General features: G+C 54.1%; 7 protein-coding genes across 7 annotated transcripts; 2 read left to right on the plus strand and 5 right to left on the minus strand.

Annotated features, from left to right (window-relative positions):
* Positions 1-319: 319 nt before the first annotated feature.
* BP01DRAFT_357655 (uncharacterized protein) lies at positions 320-2851 on the minus strand. The gene is made up of 4 exons (XM_025575249.1): positions 1962-2851; positions 1069-1894; positions 730-982; positions 320-663 (listed from the first exon to the last, which is right to left on the minus strand). Exons 1-4 carry the CDS (start codon positions 2815-2817, stop codon positions 652-654), a joined length of 1947 nt encoding a protein of 648 aa, XP_025430325.1. The 5' UTR covers positions 2818-2851; the 3' UTR covers positions 320-651.
* A 184-nt stretch (positions 2852-3035) lies between these two features.
* Positions 3036-4691, plus strand: BP01DRAFT_80562 (uncharacterized protein). Its single transcript, XM_025580124.1, has one exon. It carries the CDS (start codon positions 3253-3255, stop codon positions 4666-4668), a length of 1416 nt encoding a protein of 471 aa, XP_025430326.1. The 5' UTR covers positions 3036-3252; the 3' UTR covers positions 4669-4691.
* A 1289-nt stretch (positions 4692-5980) lies between these two features.
* BP01DRAFT_298730 (putative MFS sugar transporter) lies at positions 5981-7736 on the plus strand (the record flags this gene model as incomplete). The annotated part of the gene is made up of 5 exons (XM_025571923.1): positions 5981-6018; positions 6078-6418; positions 6470-6707; positions 6760-7280; positions 7345-7736. The coding sequence occupies 5 exons, from the start codon at positions 5981-5983 to the stop codon at positions 7734-7736; spliced, it is 1530 nt and encodes a 509-aa protein (XP_025430327.1).
* Positions 7737-7928: 192 nt separating this feature from the next.
* On the minus strand, positions 7929-10765 carry BP01DRAFT_424132 (uncharacterized protein; the record flags this gene model as incomplete). The annotated part of the gene is made up of 3 exons (XM_025579670.1): positions 7929-10107; positions 10178-10622; positions 10711-10765. The coding sequence occupies 3 exons, from the start codon at positions 10763-10765 to the stop codon at positions 7929-7931; spliced, it is 2679 nt and encodes an 892-aa protein (XP_025430328.1).
* A 370-nt stretch (positions 10766-11135) lies between these two features.
* BP01DRAFT_321154 (sugar phosphate isomerase/epimerase family protein) lies at positions 11136-12634 on the minus strand. Its single transcript, XM_025572722.1, has one exon. It carries the CDS (start codon positions 12516-12518, stop codon positions 11403-11405), a length of 1116 nt encoding a protein of 371 aa, XP_025430329.1. The 5' UTR covers positions 12519-12634; the 3' UTR covers positions 11136-11402.
* Positions 12635-13438: 804 nt separating this feature from the next.
* On the minus strand, positions 13439-15510 carry BP01DRAFT_80624 (sugar porter family MFS transporter). Its single transcript, XM_025580125.1, has 3 exons — positions 14746-15510; positions 13972-14685; positions 13439-13897 (listed from the first exon to the last, which is right to left on the minus strand). Exons 1-3 carry the CDS (start codon positions 15280-15282, stop codon positions 13529-13531), a joined length of 1620 nt encoding a protein of 539 aa, XP_025430330.1. The 5' UTR covers positions 15283-15510; the 3' UTR covers positions 13439-13528.
* A 1-nt stretch (position 15511) lies between these two features.
* Positions 15512-16171, minus strand: BP01DRAFT_80639 (uncharacterized protein). Its single transcript, XM_025580126.1, has 2 exons — positions 16001-16171; positions 15512-15953 (listed from the first exon to the last, which is right to left on the minus strand). The coding sequence occupies exon 2, from the start codon at positions 15864-15866 to the stop codon at positions 15552-15554; it is 315 nt and encodes a 104-aa protein (XP_025430331.1). The 5' UTR covers positions 15867-15953; positions 16001-16171; the 3' UTR covers positions 15512-15551.
* Positions 16172-16307: the final 136 nt, after the last annotated feature.

Genomic DNA, 16307 nt, shown 5'->3' on the forward strand with positions numbered 1-16307 from the left:
TTGGCCCTGCGTGCTGCTCTGGATCTCTTTCCCTCTCCTCACGTCTTCTGCTTTCCCAGATCCTTGGCTCTTTTCTTTCCCACTATATTTGTTCATCCCTCCCTCCACCCCCAGCTTGGTCCTTGGGCGATGTGTGTTGTATTTGTAAAACCGGTTTTTCTTTTTCTTTTTGTTCGTTTCGTTGATGTCTACTCCTATCCTCTTTATTTTTGGGACTCATGTTTCTACAATTCATGAAATGTGAATGATTTCAAGACCTAGTGAAGATTCAACCACGTAGTGTAGTCTGGATTGTAGAACTAGCCCACCACAGGAACTGGCCGGCAGATGATAGGGACTACTAGCATAGATGATTCTGTTTTCGCAGGAAAGATAACAGCAAGCAGGGTATCATGAAGATGACGGAGAGAAAAGGCCCGTCACAGGCAACGCATACTTGGAATATGAACAGAAAGAAGGAAAGTAAGGGGAAGAAATGTCAAGTCTGTAGAGCCGAGATCTTACTGCGGTGGTATAGACCACTGGCTCCAAAACAGTGGGGGAAATGCACTGAGCGAGCGGTAACCTAGGATGCAAAAGTCCCTCGGAATCCCCAATGGCCGTCAAAACCCAAAGCAACAACAACGCACGCGCCGGCCATGGCGATGGGACCTATCCCAGGGACTGTGAAAATGGTCAGACAAAATATCCAGACTTCATCGAAATCGCAGGAAAGTGATATAGACATACACTCGATTCGCGGGCCGTTCTCAAATCAATGTGGAAGTCCCGCCAGAGTTTCTTGATCTCGCCGTCCTGCACCATCTTCTCCATGGCTTTGATGGCGTACTTGGTCTGCTTCTTCTGGCTCCAGTGGCTGCGTTCGACGATGCGGTCGTCGGTTAGATATTTCATGCGGACGAGGTGGTCGGTCACCCACTCGTTGAGGCGGAAGCGCCAGTGGGTCAGTGTGTGTGCGAGGTTTGCTTTGGTTTTGCAGTGTCTGTGGGGTTGGGTTTGTCAGTGAACTGGATTTAGAGGTTAGGTTAGGGCATAAAGGGGGAGGGTGAGTTGTTCAATATAACGTACCGTCCAAGTAGGAAGCGAGTGTTCTCGTCGGGCAGGACGTGGCCGTCACGGTCTCTGTCCCGGCCGTTCTTTTCTTCTTTTTCTTCATTCTCATCATCCTCACTGTCCTCGTCTTCGAGAGGCTCGAGTGTATCTACAGCGTACGGTTTGCCCCAGAGCTTGATGTCAAACGATGCTGGGTGACCGGATCGCTTGCATGCGTCGCACGGGTGGTTGTCTATAATTGGGTAGGAGGTCACCTCGAGATGCGGCCGTGCCAGCAGTGCGCGGCGGAAATCTGGCGTCCACACAGATGAAACCAGCTGTGACCCCGTGCGGCCCTTGACCTCATCCTCGAGTTTGCTGAAGGCGAGTTCGTAGACTGGGCTGGAGCGAGGGAACGCGGGGTTCAGCTGGTTGTGCACCATCCACTCGACTGCGTCTTGGAAGTAATCCTTCATCTGTTTGTAAGCGTGGCGGGTGAACTCGAACGGCATCTCTTCCAGGCCTGCGGGTGCACCCAGGAGATCGTCTTCGTCCTCTAGGACAAAGTCCTCCTCATAGCGATCCAAATCGTCATTGCCTGCAATGGACGATTCCACATCGCTGTCATCGTTTTTGCTGAGAGTTCTGTGTCTGATGGCTGCGGCGGTTTCACTTTCCGCTCCGCTTGCGTTTTCTTCGTCATCTTCGGCTTCGTCTCCGTTCTCTTCTGGTTCGGCCTGGGAGTCTTCCGCGTCCGACTCAAGCTTACCTGCTCTCCGACGGCGGAGCGCTTCTAAGTGTTGTTGTCGTTGGGCCCTAGCTGAGTTGGCGAGGCGACCTCTAGTTCTGCTTTCTTTGACCACTGTAGCAAAGTGCTGTTAGCAGGCTGAAGGCCTTATTCGGTTGTAGGATTTAGGAGGGCTTGGTACCTGAATCCTGTAGAGCCTGAAGGTCCTCCTCAATGTCTAGGTCATCCTGGTGTCTGGCACGGCTAGGTGTCCGAGGCACAGTTGGTAAATCATCCTCCTCATCTTCGTCGTCCTCCTCCACTGGCTGAGCAACCGTGCCCCGCCTTAGCTTTCGACGAGGTCTGCTGACGACATCATCGCCGTCACTTTCGTCTGAGACGACTTGTAGAGACGGCTCGCTATCAGAAGACTCCTCTGATCTCTTCCGCTTCTGCGACGTCAGGACCGATCGTTTGCGCGCGCTGCGGGTCATATCGATATCACTCTCACTATCCTGCTCCGGTGTGACTGCACGTTCTTGACTGGGTTCGGCTGGTTGCATCGATTCCACATCCGCCTCACGAAGCCCATCTTTTGAAGACTTCTTAGCCTTCACCGAAGCAGAGGTCGCATAATCCGGACCTTGCTTACGCGACGACTTCCGAACAGCTTTCCGCTCCACCGCGGACTCTACCCTATCATCTTCATCATCATCATCATCCTTCGATACTATCTCAGCTTTCACGACGGGAGGAGGCGAGGTCGCGCGCTCCTTGCCCTTCTTGCGCGAGGATTTGCGCGCGGGTTGTTTCACTGACTCGGGCGCGGTCTGCGTATTCGTGAATGGTTTCCCGGTCTTCTTGACAAACGGCGTGAGCGAGGCGGTCTCTGTCCGTGGGCGACTGGTATGGATGACGGGCCGGGATGGATGCGAATACCGAAGTGTGGCCCGGCGATCGCGCTCTCCGTCCGAGGTGGACTCGTTCTTAGTCGGCGAGGAGCCTATCGGGGCGAAAGAGAGTCGCGTCTGCTTCTTCTTGCCATATATGCGGGGCATCGGGGGATATCTGTCATGCACGAGTCGATAGTGATCATGTAGTAAGCGGTAGGTGGTTGATGTGGGCGGTGATTGGGACGGGGGACTTTTGGGCTTGGCGGGTTGAAACCGCGGCGGGACCGCGTCGGGGGGCCACGAAAGCACGTGATGGGGTCGCAATATTGCCTACTCCGTAATGCATTGAAGTGTAAGGTACTTGTATGTACGAGGAAGATGAGGAGGAATCTGGCCATGGCTACCGGTCGTGGCTTCTTCCTTAGTATCACCAAATACTCTCCGTAGGCCTGCGTCGCGACTTTCAATAATGCCACGCTCATCATGTCTTCCAGTTCCTCCTCTGTGCTTAATCTCTTTAGAGCATTACTCGCCGCATCTTAGACAGCAGACTTCGCATTATAGGATCCGATTCACGCGGTCAGATTCTTCTATTCCTCCATGCATTGCCAACAGCGATACTATGCATTCCTTCATGCACTTCTAGGTGTGATATCTAATACTACCCATGATTCTCCCCCGCTAGTTCCGCATCAGTCTATCGTGGCCAATAGACCTTTGAGCGGATGCAGGAACGCAAACGCAGGCATATCGAGTTACGTCACAGTATCCGAGTCCAATCAAGCAGAGGAACTGGGTTGTACGATCTTATTGGGCTACCCTGTGCATTTCGCAACTGCCGTGCTTCGCAAAGATGCGAAGGACAGTGTCCCGTTGAATAACGGGGTTGAACCAGGCCTGAAACTCACGCTGTCAATGACGAACATCGAGAGAGGGGCTCTAGACTTGCAGAGATGTGAAGCTTTTCTAGAAGAGCTGATATTCGGGGAACTCGATAACCCCTTGTCAGCCTCAACACCACCAGATCGCTCGCTGTCTTCCTTGCCCGTTGGTGAGCATAGAAAACGAAGCAACTTCACGGACGAAGCCTCCGGACCAAGGCAAGCGCAAGATGAGCTCCCGGCATACACAGCTGCCAAAACACCCACAAAGAGCGATCCAAAGTCCCTCGGATACCATGGGATTCTGGAATACCTGCTCGGGAAGGAGAAAGGAACAAAGATCTCCCAAAGGGCCGTCGATGAATCGGATGTTGTTGCTATGATTCGCATTGGCGATACAGATCCGACCATTTACCGAAAGTCTTCAAAATCTAGCCCGGACTGTGCGGACTTGTGTGACAGTCATGGTTGGAGAGATACCTTTGAAAAAAAGGTCTTCCTGGATTCGGTCAAAGGACAGTGCGTCAGACGTCGTTCGGAAACAGACATTGATCGTGTGGAGAGGCGCCATCACTCGAGAAAGACACGTGAACTCGATGTGTTCTACAAGATCTGTGCAGTCTTTGGGGCATCAGTCATTGTGGCGACCCTCCTTTATGTCTTGCGGGAGATCTACCGACGGCTTCGCGTGCGATACTCGCTGCTTCAAGGCATGAGACATCGCGATAAATCCACACGCGGCATTGCCATGAAGGCAGGCCAACTAGTTCCGAGTGATGATATGAGAGACCCGGTACCCGAGGCTTCGCTGAAAAGACCAAGTCAAACATTGGATGTGGTTAGTGACGGCTTCACCACGCCGTCCATGATCAGTTCAGCCACCCAGCAGCGATATAGACGGCTCACCCCCGCGCAACGAAACACTCACAGGAACATTCAAGAGGTCTTTACTCTCGATTCGTCTCAAGTACGTATAGGTGATTGGAAGGCCGAGGAGAGGATCCCTGTGCTCCCGCCAGCCCCGAACGCAAGCGTACGAAGGCACACCGGTATCTGGCAGGCTCAGAAGAGACAACGGTGTGCCGAAAACAAGGAGCTAGAGGGTATCGGGCACGACAAATCATCTCAATCCTGAACCAGCGCCACTCTGCATGCTCCTAGGCAAGAATTGGAAGAGTCATCTAGATTCTTTTTCTAGGAAATGTCTGGGCTGCTCCTGTAATCGTGGTAGGAAAGAGCTTGGAACTTGTTTCTGCAATGGGACTAGCGAGATGGGCGAGGGGCATGACCTCGGTTAATAACAGATATATGGACAGACCGGCCTCGACTGTATGTATCAGGAATAGGAATGGTCTTGTGGCTGTCAGAGTGGCCCCATTCTGGCCCAGTAAACTAGTAGCCTTGTAGATCCGGATCTCGAGGAGCGACAGAGAACATGCTGGAAATCTGGCGGATCGCAATATGCGTAAACCTCGTGGCATTCATACGAACCTGACTGTAGGGACGAGAGAAGGGGGGATCTCATTCGAGGTAAATCTGGGATGGGGGAGGGGAAGAGGACAGGAAGGGTGTGTCTCGTGACCGAGGCTGGCGATGTCTTGGTTGTTTGCAATCTTCAGCTTCCTTCTGCTTCTACCTCTCACCTCTACACCACCTCCTCTCCTCTTCGCCATCCAATTGCCTTCTCATCTGATCGTTTGCTCCAATCCTTTTCTCCCTCCATGTGAAATGCGACATGTCTTGATTTAATCTATTTTTCATCTTCCATTGGTGGATCCGAGTAAGCCCCCGTTTGGCGTTCTTAGCGCGGCTGATTCGTGGGAAATGCGATGACTTGGGCCGTGTGTGGTCGAGAATTTCCTCCTATCTCGACCCCGGATTTCTCCACGATACGACTGCCCCGACAATGGGTCCCGTCTGGGGAATTGCTCCATCCACGATCCACCCCTTCACTTGTTGGGCTCACCCCGGAATCCCCACTCACCCCGACTCAAATCCTGGAGACGACTGTCGGGGAAGCCCTGTTATGACCGGTTCGTGCGCTCAAATGCACGGGGGAGCTCTGTACCCCCCGCCTTTTGCTCGAATTTTGCCTCCTCCCAGGATTGAGTCCAGTTTAGCGTTCACCCTAAGCTGCATGGGATGCTGCTAGAGCGTAGGATGGCTTGATATAGCTTGCCACCTGGCTGCTGGCACGCAGCATGGTAGCTTATCTGCTTATGGTTACCCTGATTCGAACTCGGGCAGCTCGCATATATATATCCACAGCCCGCATCGTCTGCTGCATCTTCTCTTTTCTTTCCTGTCTGTGTTTCGCCTTCTCACCATCAGTCCTTTCTAGCCCCGGTTGGCTCAAGAGGTGGCCCTTTAGGACGACCACTTGGTGACTCTCACCTCTTCGGTTTTATATTATCCTCATCCGATTAGACCTCATCCACAATTTCAAGATGGTCGAGAAATTAATGTCAAAGCGAGCCTACAACTGGTGAGTCTTTCCCTCACACAGGTCTCTCCGAACAGCCCGCTAAATATTTGACTCTCCAGGTTCATTTCCTTGGTTGCAGCAGCATGTATGGTGCTTTATGGTTATGACGCCTCTGTCTACAATTCTGTGCAGGGCTCGGACAAATGGACAGCCTACTTCCACGACCCTGATGATAATATGATCGGAGCCGTCAACACGGCATACACAGTTGGTGCGATTTTCGGTGGTTTCTTCCTTGGTGGTCCCGTTGCCGATTATCTTGGTCGCAAGATCGGAATGGCTACCGGATGTGTTTTGGTTATTGCTGCCACATTCATGCAGTGTTGGTCGCCGCGGGGCAGCATTGCTTGCTTCCTTGCTGGACGGTGCATCATCGGTATTGGCCAGGGTATCGCCTTGAGTAAGTGCATCGAGGTATAGCCACTCAAAGATATTCCCTGACGATTCTTAGCTGCGGGTCCGATTTACATCGGTGAACTTGCACCGCCAGAAATCCGAGGAAAGATCATGACTTTCTGGCAGATGTTCTACTCCGTTGGGTCGTTCATCTGTTTCTGGATCAACTATGGCTGCACGAAGCACACAGAAAGCCTGGGAGAATGGGACTGGAAGCTTGTTGTTATCTTCCAGCTCCTTGTCCCAGTCATCATTCTTGCCATTCTTCCAACGATTCCTGGTTCGCCTCGCTGGTATGTCTATAGCCGTTCAGAAGTTAAACGGTTCCTTGCTGACCCGCTGTAGGTACGTTCAGCGCAAAGACGATATCGAGAAGGCACGCTCGGCTCTTCGCAGAGTCCGTGAGACCGAGGAGGAGGTCGAAGAAGAGCTGCTGAAAATCCGCGAAGCCATCGAGTACGAAAAGGAGGCCATCTCCAGCAACTACAGCGCGCTCTGGAAGGACAAGTCCCTCCGCAAGCGTATGGGGCTGGCCTTGGTCATCAACGCTGGTCAGCAGATTACCGGACAGGGCACCCTCAACACCTACTCGACCAAGATTTACCAGAAGGTTTTCAAGAGCGCCGGCCAGATCGCGCTCATCAACGCCCTCAATGCCACCTTCGGTATCATCTTCACATTGAACGCAGTCTGGGTGATTGACCGGTTCGGACGCAAGTTCCTCCTGATCCTCGGTGGTATCGGCATGGGTATCTGCATGATCATCGTGGCTGCTGTTGAAACCGAGACCCCGTCACCGGGCGGCGCAAAGACAGAATCGGTGGGCATATCGATCGTCTTCTTACTATTCTTATTCATTTTCTTCTGTAAGTGTAGCCCGACCCCTTTTCCACGTTTTCTTTCTGGGTTACTAACCTCATTCCTTCACAGACAAACCCTCCTGGGGAGCAACAGTATGGATCTGGACGTCCGAGGTCTTCTCCATGAACGTTCGCGCGCAAGCCGTGGGAATGGCCTCACAGACCCAGAACGTCGCCAACGCCATCGTGCAGCAGTTCTTCCCCACCTTCCTCAATAACTGCGGCTTCTACGCATTCTACATGTTCGCGGGGATTAACTTCGTGCTGTCGGTCTTTGTCTTCTTCTTCATCCCAGAGACCAAGCAGGTGCCTCTGGAGGAGATCGACGCGCTCTTCGGCGGTGCCAATCACGTCACCCAGGGCGAGGATCTGTTTTCCCATGAGAAGTCGATGCGGGTGACGCACCAGTCGGCCGATACCGAGAAGCCGTACGCGACGACGGTGGAGGATACACGGGTTTGATGTTTGATGTCTGTCTGTTAATGTATAACCTGGATAGTCTAGGCGGGTGCACACTAGGTTGTGTCGCTGGATGATAGCTTGACGATACCATTGGAGTAGGCTTGTTGAAAGTCATTTATTTTAAAAATAGGCCCATGATCTTCCTCATGTTGTAGATGTAACTATTAGTATCATGCACTTGGGAGTCTTACATCAGCGCACATACACCGTTTCCGTGCGCCTTCTCCTGCCTGCGGAGAGATTCTCATTTTCCAAACACTCCCATCGTATGACAGACACCCCATCGAGCACAAACCTATACTCCCACGTCACGGGCGTATTAGAACCATCACAGCTCTGCCCCGACGCATGGACACTGAACCTCGACCGATGCCCTTCCACCCCATCAGTCCCAGATTCCATGTCATGTTCAGCATCAGGCCCAAGTGATATTGCCGGCCGGACTTGAAGACCATACGCGAACCGGTCCGCTAAGGACCCAGCCCCGCCCTGGCCATCGTCTCTAGTATCTCCGAGACCAGTCGCTGCGTCCCAAGCGTGGTCATCCCACACATATATCTGACCACCCTGCACCCCCGGACCTGAATCCGTATTTTGGGGACCACCTCCCTCATCACCGACAAGCCGATACACCGCTCCTTTTCTCGTGCTGGAGAGGTCTCTGGAGGATGGGGTTTCGAAATCGGAGGCAGGGGTTCTAGTTTCTGCTTCTGATTCGAGGTAGAGATATTCCTTCTCGTAGCCGGGGGCTGTCACGTAGCGCGGATGGAACGTCGCAGCGCCTTTTGTGGTGTCTTTGGTTCTGTCGGGAAGGGGTGGAAGCGTTGATGTCTGTTCTGAATTGCGAGAATTCTCTACCACGGGGTGGTCTTTGGGTTTGAATTCCGGTTCTGCAGAGCCGGGTGTGAGTGTGCTTGTTGTTGTTGTTGTTGTTGTTGTGCGGGTGAAACGCCACGAGCCGTGCAGAGCGCGGAAGATGGCTGTTGCGGTTGCTGTTGTGGTTGCCGCAGCATACTGGTCTTCTGTGGTGAAAAGGGAGAGTAAGGACGAGAGGGGTTCGATTGTCTTTTGGGGCTGGGTTGGCGTTCGTCGGGTACTATCATCTTTGTTTATAGACATCATGTCCTCGGATCTATTCCGCCTCCTCTTACCACTATTCGTGCTTCCAGTGCAGGCGTCAAACGCGTGATATCTCGCCGGAATGACAGGATTTACTCGCTGCTGTAATTCTCCCAGCTCCACCCTTGGAATCCCCAGCTCCCGCGCAAAACTCTCCATAAGCCCGACATAGTCACCCATGGGAAACTGGCTGCGCTGGGTCGAATTTTGTCGCAGCTGCCGCAGTTGCTCTCTCGCCTTTTCGGTGCTACCACGAGGGTCAGGGTGAGGGTGGTGTCCCGTGGGACTATCTCCAGGTTGTGCCGTCCACCGCGCGACCAGACTCCGGGCTTGCATCTCCATCACCCCCCAGTACGGGCCGCGGTAGAAGCCCACGAACCCCAGGGCGGGGATCTCAGTCCGCACGGTCCCCTTGTTGTCGAGGATGAGGGGGATGAACGGGTCGTCGGGGGAGTATTCCAGCTGCATGAGGATAGACTCTGGCAGGAAGGCGAGCGAGTCATCGGGGGTGAAGCCAGTGGCGAGGATGACGGCTGCGACATCTTCGATGATGCGGCTTGACCCGGTCGGCAGGGTGATGTGAATATTCGTGGCGCTGTGGTTTGGGGTCTGTTCGAGACGCGCGACCCGGCCGATGGTGGTGTGGATTGCGCCGCTGCGGACGTATTCAGCGTGATCGTTGCTGATGGCTGTCCAGGATGGTGTTTGGAGTTTGATGCTGTTGTTGCTGCCGCTACCAATCCGCGCGTACTCGCTCCCCAGTAGAGCCCGCAAGTAGCTATTGGTCTTGGCCACCTGCGCCGGCGAAAGCGGACCAGAAGTAAACTCGATCCGACCCGGTGGCCGACGGGCGAGATCGTAGAAGACCAGGTCGAGCGGGAGGAAGGGCACGAGTTGGCCCTGTGTCTCCGCTGGGCTGGGGAGGTAGGTCGGGACTGCCCAGAACGGCCTTGAACAGATATGATGAATTTGGGTGGTGGGGTGTGATACGCCCAGCGAGGACAGATGCAAGGCCACGGCAGACGCAGCCTCGACGCCGGACAGACTGCCCCCAATGATCACCACCTTGCCACTTGGTCCCCCAGCCGAAAGCACGCGTTGCACATCCGCTGCGCCGCGGAGTGCAGAGCTGTGCACGGTCTTGTCGCTGAATGCTGCAAGCCCGGGGATATCCGGCATGAAAGGACGCGCAAAGTACCCGGACGCGATGACGAGGTAGTCGAAGTGTTCTTCGTGCGTGGACTTGTCCTTGCTGTAGCTGTCAGCACCCTCTTCTTCTGGTCCATGGAAATCCAGACAGACAGGAATCGGGGCAAACAAACCCATCCACCCACTCCACCACCCAACCCCCCTGACTACTCGTGCTCGTCTTCACCACCTCACACCCGAATCTGATGACCACCCCAGGGGAGGCAAGAAACCGCTCCGCATAAGCCTCGAGGTATCTCCCCACCTGCCACGCCCGCGGGAACATCGGTACCGGCACGGATCCCAGGACCTCCTCCCAGGCGAGATCCGCAAACGCAACCGTGAATCGACTGAGGTTCGTCCGCATGGAGGGGCTTACAAACTCCCTGCGCCGTGTATGCGAACCTCCCTGCTGTCCCGCATGCTCCCCCTCACCCTCGTCCGTTGCCCCCTCGGGATGAGTCCAATTCCATAACCCCCCAATAGAATCACCCTTCTCAAAGATGGTGACCCGAAACCTTCCCACGGGAGCGTTGTGCAGGAAGGTTTTGGCGGTGACGAGACCGGAGGGGCCGGCTCCTGTGCTTATCAGTTAATTACCTTTCGTAGTATTCGCTGGGGGGTGGGGGTGGACCCGGGGATGTCTGGGTGAAGGGATTTGGCGCACCGATGATAGCGACCTTCTTGGGCTCAAGTTCAGACTCAGGTTCAGATTGGAGCATTGTTGTTGTTGTTGTAGTTGCCGAAGCGATTCTTTTGTTTAGGAAATGTTGATGGGAAGTGCCAAGGTGGGGGAGCTTACCCCTCATTGACCCCGCATGCATTACTTACTTATTTTACTTATTCTACTTAAATACAGAGTAGCTTGACAAGTGGCAGCTGTGCATGTATGCATGTATGCGGGTGTATAGGTGTTTAGGTGGGCCCTGTGGACTACTTTTGCTCTGGATTGACTACTTATACTTTAGACAACCGCTTCTTCCTTCAGATAAGACAATTATTGTCAAAGATCGTATTCTCTATCTCTAAGAAAAGAAAAAAAAAAAACATAAAAAAACATCCACCAACCGAAACAGAGGTCATTACAGTCATACCAGATACAGAATCCCTTGCTAATCGAGTAAATTTAGCGGTAGTATGTGCAGAGTATCAGCCCGACCCCAAGGCTGGAGTGATCGAGCTGATCGATAGCCAGCCTGTCAGGCTGAAGACGGGGTATATTTTTATTCACATCATCTTTGTGTTTAGGATGATGTTGAGTTGTATGTATGGAGGGCATTGAGCTTGAAAGCTCATCCATGGTTTAGCTCCAGCGACAGATGGAGCATCCGCGTGGTATCCCACGGTCAAGCACCACCCTCACAGACGGTGCTGCAGAGGCGACGAAGGAGCAGCCACAGCAGGAGTCTCCACCGACGAGTTCCCGGCCGGCTCAAACTCCGCGGACGGCGAGACATCACTCAGACCCAGCCGGGTGACCAGCTTCTTCCACGACTCCAGTCCGCGGCGAGCGTGCTGCTTGGGCGTATCCGGGTGAGGATCAGCCAAGGTCCGCGAGAACAGCTCGAGCGAGACCCAGCCCTCGAAGCCGGTATCAAAGAAGGCCTGGGCGACCTCCTGAACGGGCAGGTAGCCGCCGCGATCCTCCTCAAAGGCAAACAAGCGGGCGTTGCGAGACCAGTTCATGCGGACGGGCTGGCCGGGGACATGGAAGGGGTGGGTGGCGTCGAGGGGGGCGCTGAGACGCTCGCCATCCACGATCTGGATGTAGAAGATCTTCTTGACATCGACCGACTGGCGCAGCTTGGCCAGCGAGGCGGCAAGGTCGGCGTCGGCGTTGGGGGTCTTGCCCGAGGGATGGGCGGGGTCGGCGTAGACGCGACCAGCCAGGTTGAAGGTGTCCAGACACAACCCAAAATTGGGGCGGTCGACCTGCTGCACGATCTCCCACGAGGCGTCCCAGGTGTCGACGTGGTTGCCCCAGCAGAGGGCCTCGTAGACGAACCGGAAGGGCGGCTTCTGCTGCAGCCCCAGATCGGCGACACGCTGCAGGTCGCTCACGATCACCGCGCGGTCGCCCGTCGTGCGCAGCTCGCCCGTCTCCGCGTCGGCCAGCAGGAAGTTGGACGGAATCTGGATCATGTCGGTGTCCAGGAGACGCGCCAGCTCGAACCACCGCGGCAGCTTCTCGGTGACCATGCGCTCCGACTCCGCGCGGTCCAGCAGGCCCTCGTAGAAGGAGAAGGGCTGCAGGCAGATGATGGTCAGCCCCAGCGAGTCGCACAGCCGGCGTACCTGCTTGGCCGCCGCGATGTGGCACCCCTGGAACAGGGTTTTGGCGAAGTGGTCGAGGTCGTCGAAAAACAGCTCAATGCCCTCGTAGCCGTGCAGAGCGGCCTGGTGCAGCTTGCTGGACAGACTGTGGATGCCCGGTCGGCCCAGCGACATCGAAGCAATTCCTAGACGGTTCGGCATGGTGGTGTGTATTGTAGGATGTGAGGTCAGTTGAGGAGGGAAAAAAGATGGGGAGGAAGTGAAGGAAGGGACAGATAAGAAAGAAACAGCAGCAGTCGGGGATATTATGACCTGTCAAGAACGGATATGATGTGACAGATGTGATGATTTCTGGGCGTTATCGAGTCGAATGGACGAATGAAAGGGCCGCGTCACCTATTTCTAAGCGTTGTCGTCTCAGCTCAGGGGGGGGAGAGAGGTGGGTGGTCAATGAATAAAGCATGAATTTCATGTATTGGACAGCTGCCTTATACTCTTTTCCCACAGCAGTGGAAGATCATTGCATCAAATCCAGTTAGAGCTGGTCGGTACTATTGCTTGCTTCGTTACCTCCACTAATGTTTTGTGGACGGGAAGGGGAAGAAAGCACCGGCGGGAAAGCGCTCTGCCCAGCCACAGCCTCAACTGCATTTATCCGTCCGTCACACAATACATACTTACCAGTGCGGCAGTGGCTTCGGGACCCGGCGGGAGCTGAATTCCCTTTTCAACCCTTTTATCCCCCCCTCACTTGATGAACTGGCTTCTCTGCTTGTTCTCCCGAATTGAGAAGACCAGATCATGATTGTTGGTTTGTATTCTTTTGTTCTCGGGAACCAGCTTATAGCATGGTTCTTCACCTTGTCGCCTCCTGATGAACGCCACCACTTTTGTGACTGGCCTCTAAAAGTCACAAAGTTTGATAGCGTTAGACTCTCGGGTTACAGGCCTTGGCCATGGCTCTGCCAAGGGAGTTCCAAGCCTTTGCTTTACAATTCACTACCAATAGAGTTTGCAGGTTCCAACAAGTGATACAATGTGGACAATTATCAAAACAACTTTCAAAATTCAAAGAGGGTATGTCATCAACATGGTCCGACTATCTCACAATCGATATGTCCAAAAGAACAAGATGAAGAAAATACATTAACACAATCATAGGTAATTGCTAGCCTTAGGCTAGCACTCAAGCAATCCCACCCAAGCATTAATTAGACCTTGTTGGCCGTGTCCTCCACCTGGTGGACTTCACTCTTGGTGAAGCCGGACTCCTCCAGATCGCGGCGGAAGCGTTCTTCGTCCTCCCGCATCTTCTCCAGAACAGCGGCGTGCGCCTTCCACACGGGCTTGACCTCGAAGAGAGGATCCATGGTTTCCAACGGGATACCCTTCGTCTCGGGAACCAAGAAGTACACAAAGACGAACGAGAGGATCATCAGCGAGGCGAAGAAGAAGTACACCCCGTACTCCATCTTGGCGAACATCTGCGGGGTGAACCGCGAGACGAGGAAGTTCCAAAGCCAGTTGGATCCTGCGGCACAGGCTTGCGCCAGCGACCGAACATTGGGGTCAAACATCTCCTAAAATGGATTGTTAGCTTCGTTTCGGTCCCTCTGGAAACTTGCAGTGCAGCAGAGCAGGGGTTGGTGCTTACCGAGTTAATGACCCAGGGGGTGCCGTTCCAGGTGGGAGTGTAGAACGCGGTCCACAGGTAAAAGAAGAAGATGGCTGCAGTACCGCCACCGTTGAGCTTGTCGGTGGTGTTGTTGACGGGGTCGGCGATCTTGATGTACGCCCCGATAATCCACATGCACACGGAGCCGCCGATGGCGCCGATCAGCAGGAGGTTTCGTCTTCCCACGCGATCGATCAGCCACAAGAGCCAAACGAAAGTCACTACGGTCTTGACTACACCGAAAATGCCCGTGGTAAGCAGACTCGAGTTGGTGCCCTTGAGCCCAATGCTCTTGAACACAGTGGGCGAGTAGTAGTTGATGGCATTGATGCCGGAGCCGTTTTGCCAGAAGAAGAGCATGCTGCCGAGGAACAGTCGGTACAGGACCTTCTTGTTCGACCAGACGGCCTTGAACGGCTTCCAAAAGCCCAGTCCGATCGTGTTCCGCTGGGCTTCGATGGACTGGTCAATGGCCCCAATCTCTTCGATCATGTAGATATGATCCTCAGGGATCTGGCGGATCCAGCAAAGGTTCTTGATCGCCTCCTCGCGCCTCCCACGGAGGAACAGCCAGCGCGGGGACTCCCGAACGAACAAGATTCCCAGAAAGAGCAGGCCCGCGGGGATCAGCTGCACCGCAAAGGGGATGATCCACTGCTTGTGGCTGGGGGCCAGCGTTTCACTGACACCGTACTGTGCTCACATGATTAGCTCAAAACTCCAAGCTAAAAATCAGACGTAGGAGAAGCTCACGTTGATCCAAAAGCCCACCAAACCCCCAATTTGCCACCCTAGCTCGTAGACGCCAACCAATCGGCCACGGATTGCAGGCGGGGCCAGTTCAGAGATGTAGATGGGGGTGATGTTGGAGCCAGCGCCGACGCCGATTCCGGCCAGGACACGGCCAGCGTAGAGCAGGCCCAGACCGCGGTTACCGTTGACCCCGAGCATCAGGCCCGCCCCCAGAATGAAGACCAGAGAGGAGGACAGCAGGCCCCACTTCCTACCCCAGAAATGCCCGATCGGGTAGCCAAAAAATGCTCCGAAAAAGGCCCCGGCTTGGTAGCAGGAGACGATGTTGGCACTGACCAGGTTCTGCTTGGCCGTGGACATGGAGGCCCAGTCAAATTCGTCCTTGAAAGACTGCAGAGACAGGGTTGTGCCGATGAAGGCACTGTCGTAGCCGATCATGCATGATGTGAACGAAGCGACCGCAGCCAGAAGATAGATTCTCCAGTTGTAGACCTCCTTCGGCGTCGGCCGATCCTCGACCATTGATAGAATACCCATTCTGGATGATTTCACCCACTGGGATCATTAATTGGGTTAGAAGTTGTGTCTTGTTGAATTGAAGCACAGGACGAGAGGGAGCTAGTAATTCAAGGGAAGAGACAGAGAGCTCGGGAGAGAAGAAGGGACAAGAGGTGAAGAAGGAGGTGAGGAGTGTGAGAGTCGGTTCTCTTGATATAGTATGATGGAGAGGATGGTGATGGTGAAAAAGAAACAAAGTCCTCCTCGTCGAGGAAGTAGGCTTATATAACTCCACGACCTTCCCCAGTCTAAGCAAAATCTGGGGTGCGGAGGGAGGCAAACTCAGGCAAATTGAAAACCCAGATATCAAAGTTAATTGCACTACACCAGAGAAAGTATCGTGGGAAAACGATGGGAGCGGGAAAACGATCCACAACAAGCCTGATGGTAAACAACGCCCAGCAAAAGTCGAAGTACACCGCAGCCAAGGGACTGAGAAAGGAGGAGGGGCGCAAATTCCCTTCACCACCTGTGAAGAGAACGATTGGATCCAGACCAGCTTGGCCCTCGCCCCGGCCTAGAAAAAGCCATCCATGACTAGCACCACGGCCGAAGTAAACCATGTCATGTGGCTTTCAGACTGCGTCTATTGGGCTAGATTGGGCTGGCTCCATGGGACACCGACTCCGATGTTCGGCCCTGCGATCCAACTAGTTCATTCAGAAAGAGCAGAATAGGCGAGGATGGGTTGAGTTACGGGGTGTCAGTTTGTGGGGACTTTGGGGAAGGGAGCGTCGCCCGCCGAAATCCACGGGCTCAATTCGTGGGAGACGAACATGCAAGCCCCAAGGCTTCGCATTCAGCGGACTCTTGGGCCAAGCCCTAAGCGGGTGGTGATACGAAGATCGCACAGTGGACGCTCCCAATGAGGATGAAGTGATAGCGACTGTGGCTGGGGAAAGTGCTTCGCCGGAGAAATCTCCCCACGGGGAAGAAGGATGAAAGTGAGACTAGCAGAAAAAGACTAAAGCCGGTGCGGGCATCGGAATCTCGGAGATAAGCGA

This window comes from Aspergillus saccharolyticus (assembly GCF_003184585.1).
Source record: "Aspergillus saccharolyticus JOP 1030-1 unplaced genomic scaffold BP01scaffold_20, whole genome shotgun sequence".
NCBI classification, from domain to species: domain Eukaryota; kingdom Fungi; phylum Ascomycota; class Eurotiomycetes; order Eurotiales; family Aspergillaceae; genus Aspergillus; species Aspergillus saccharolyticus.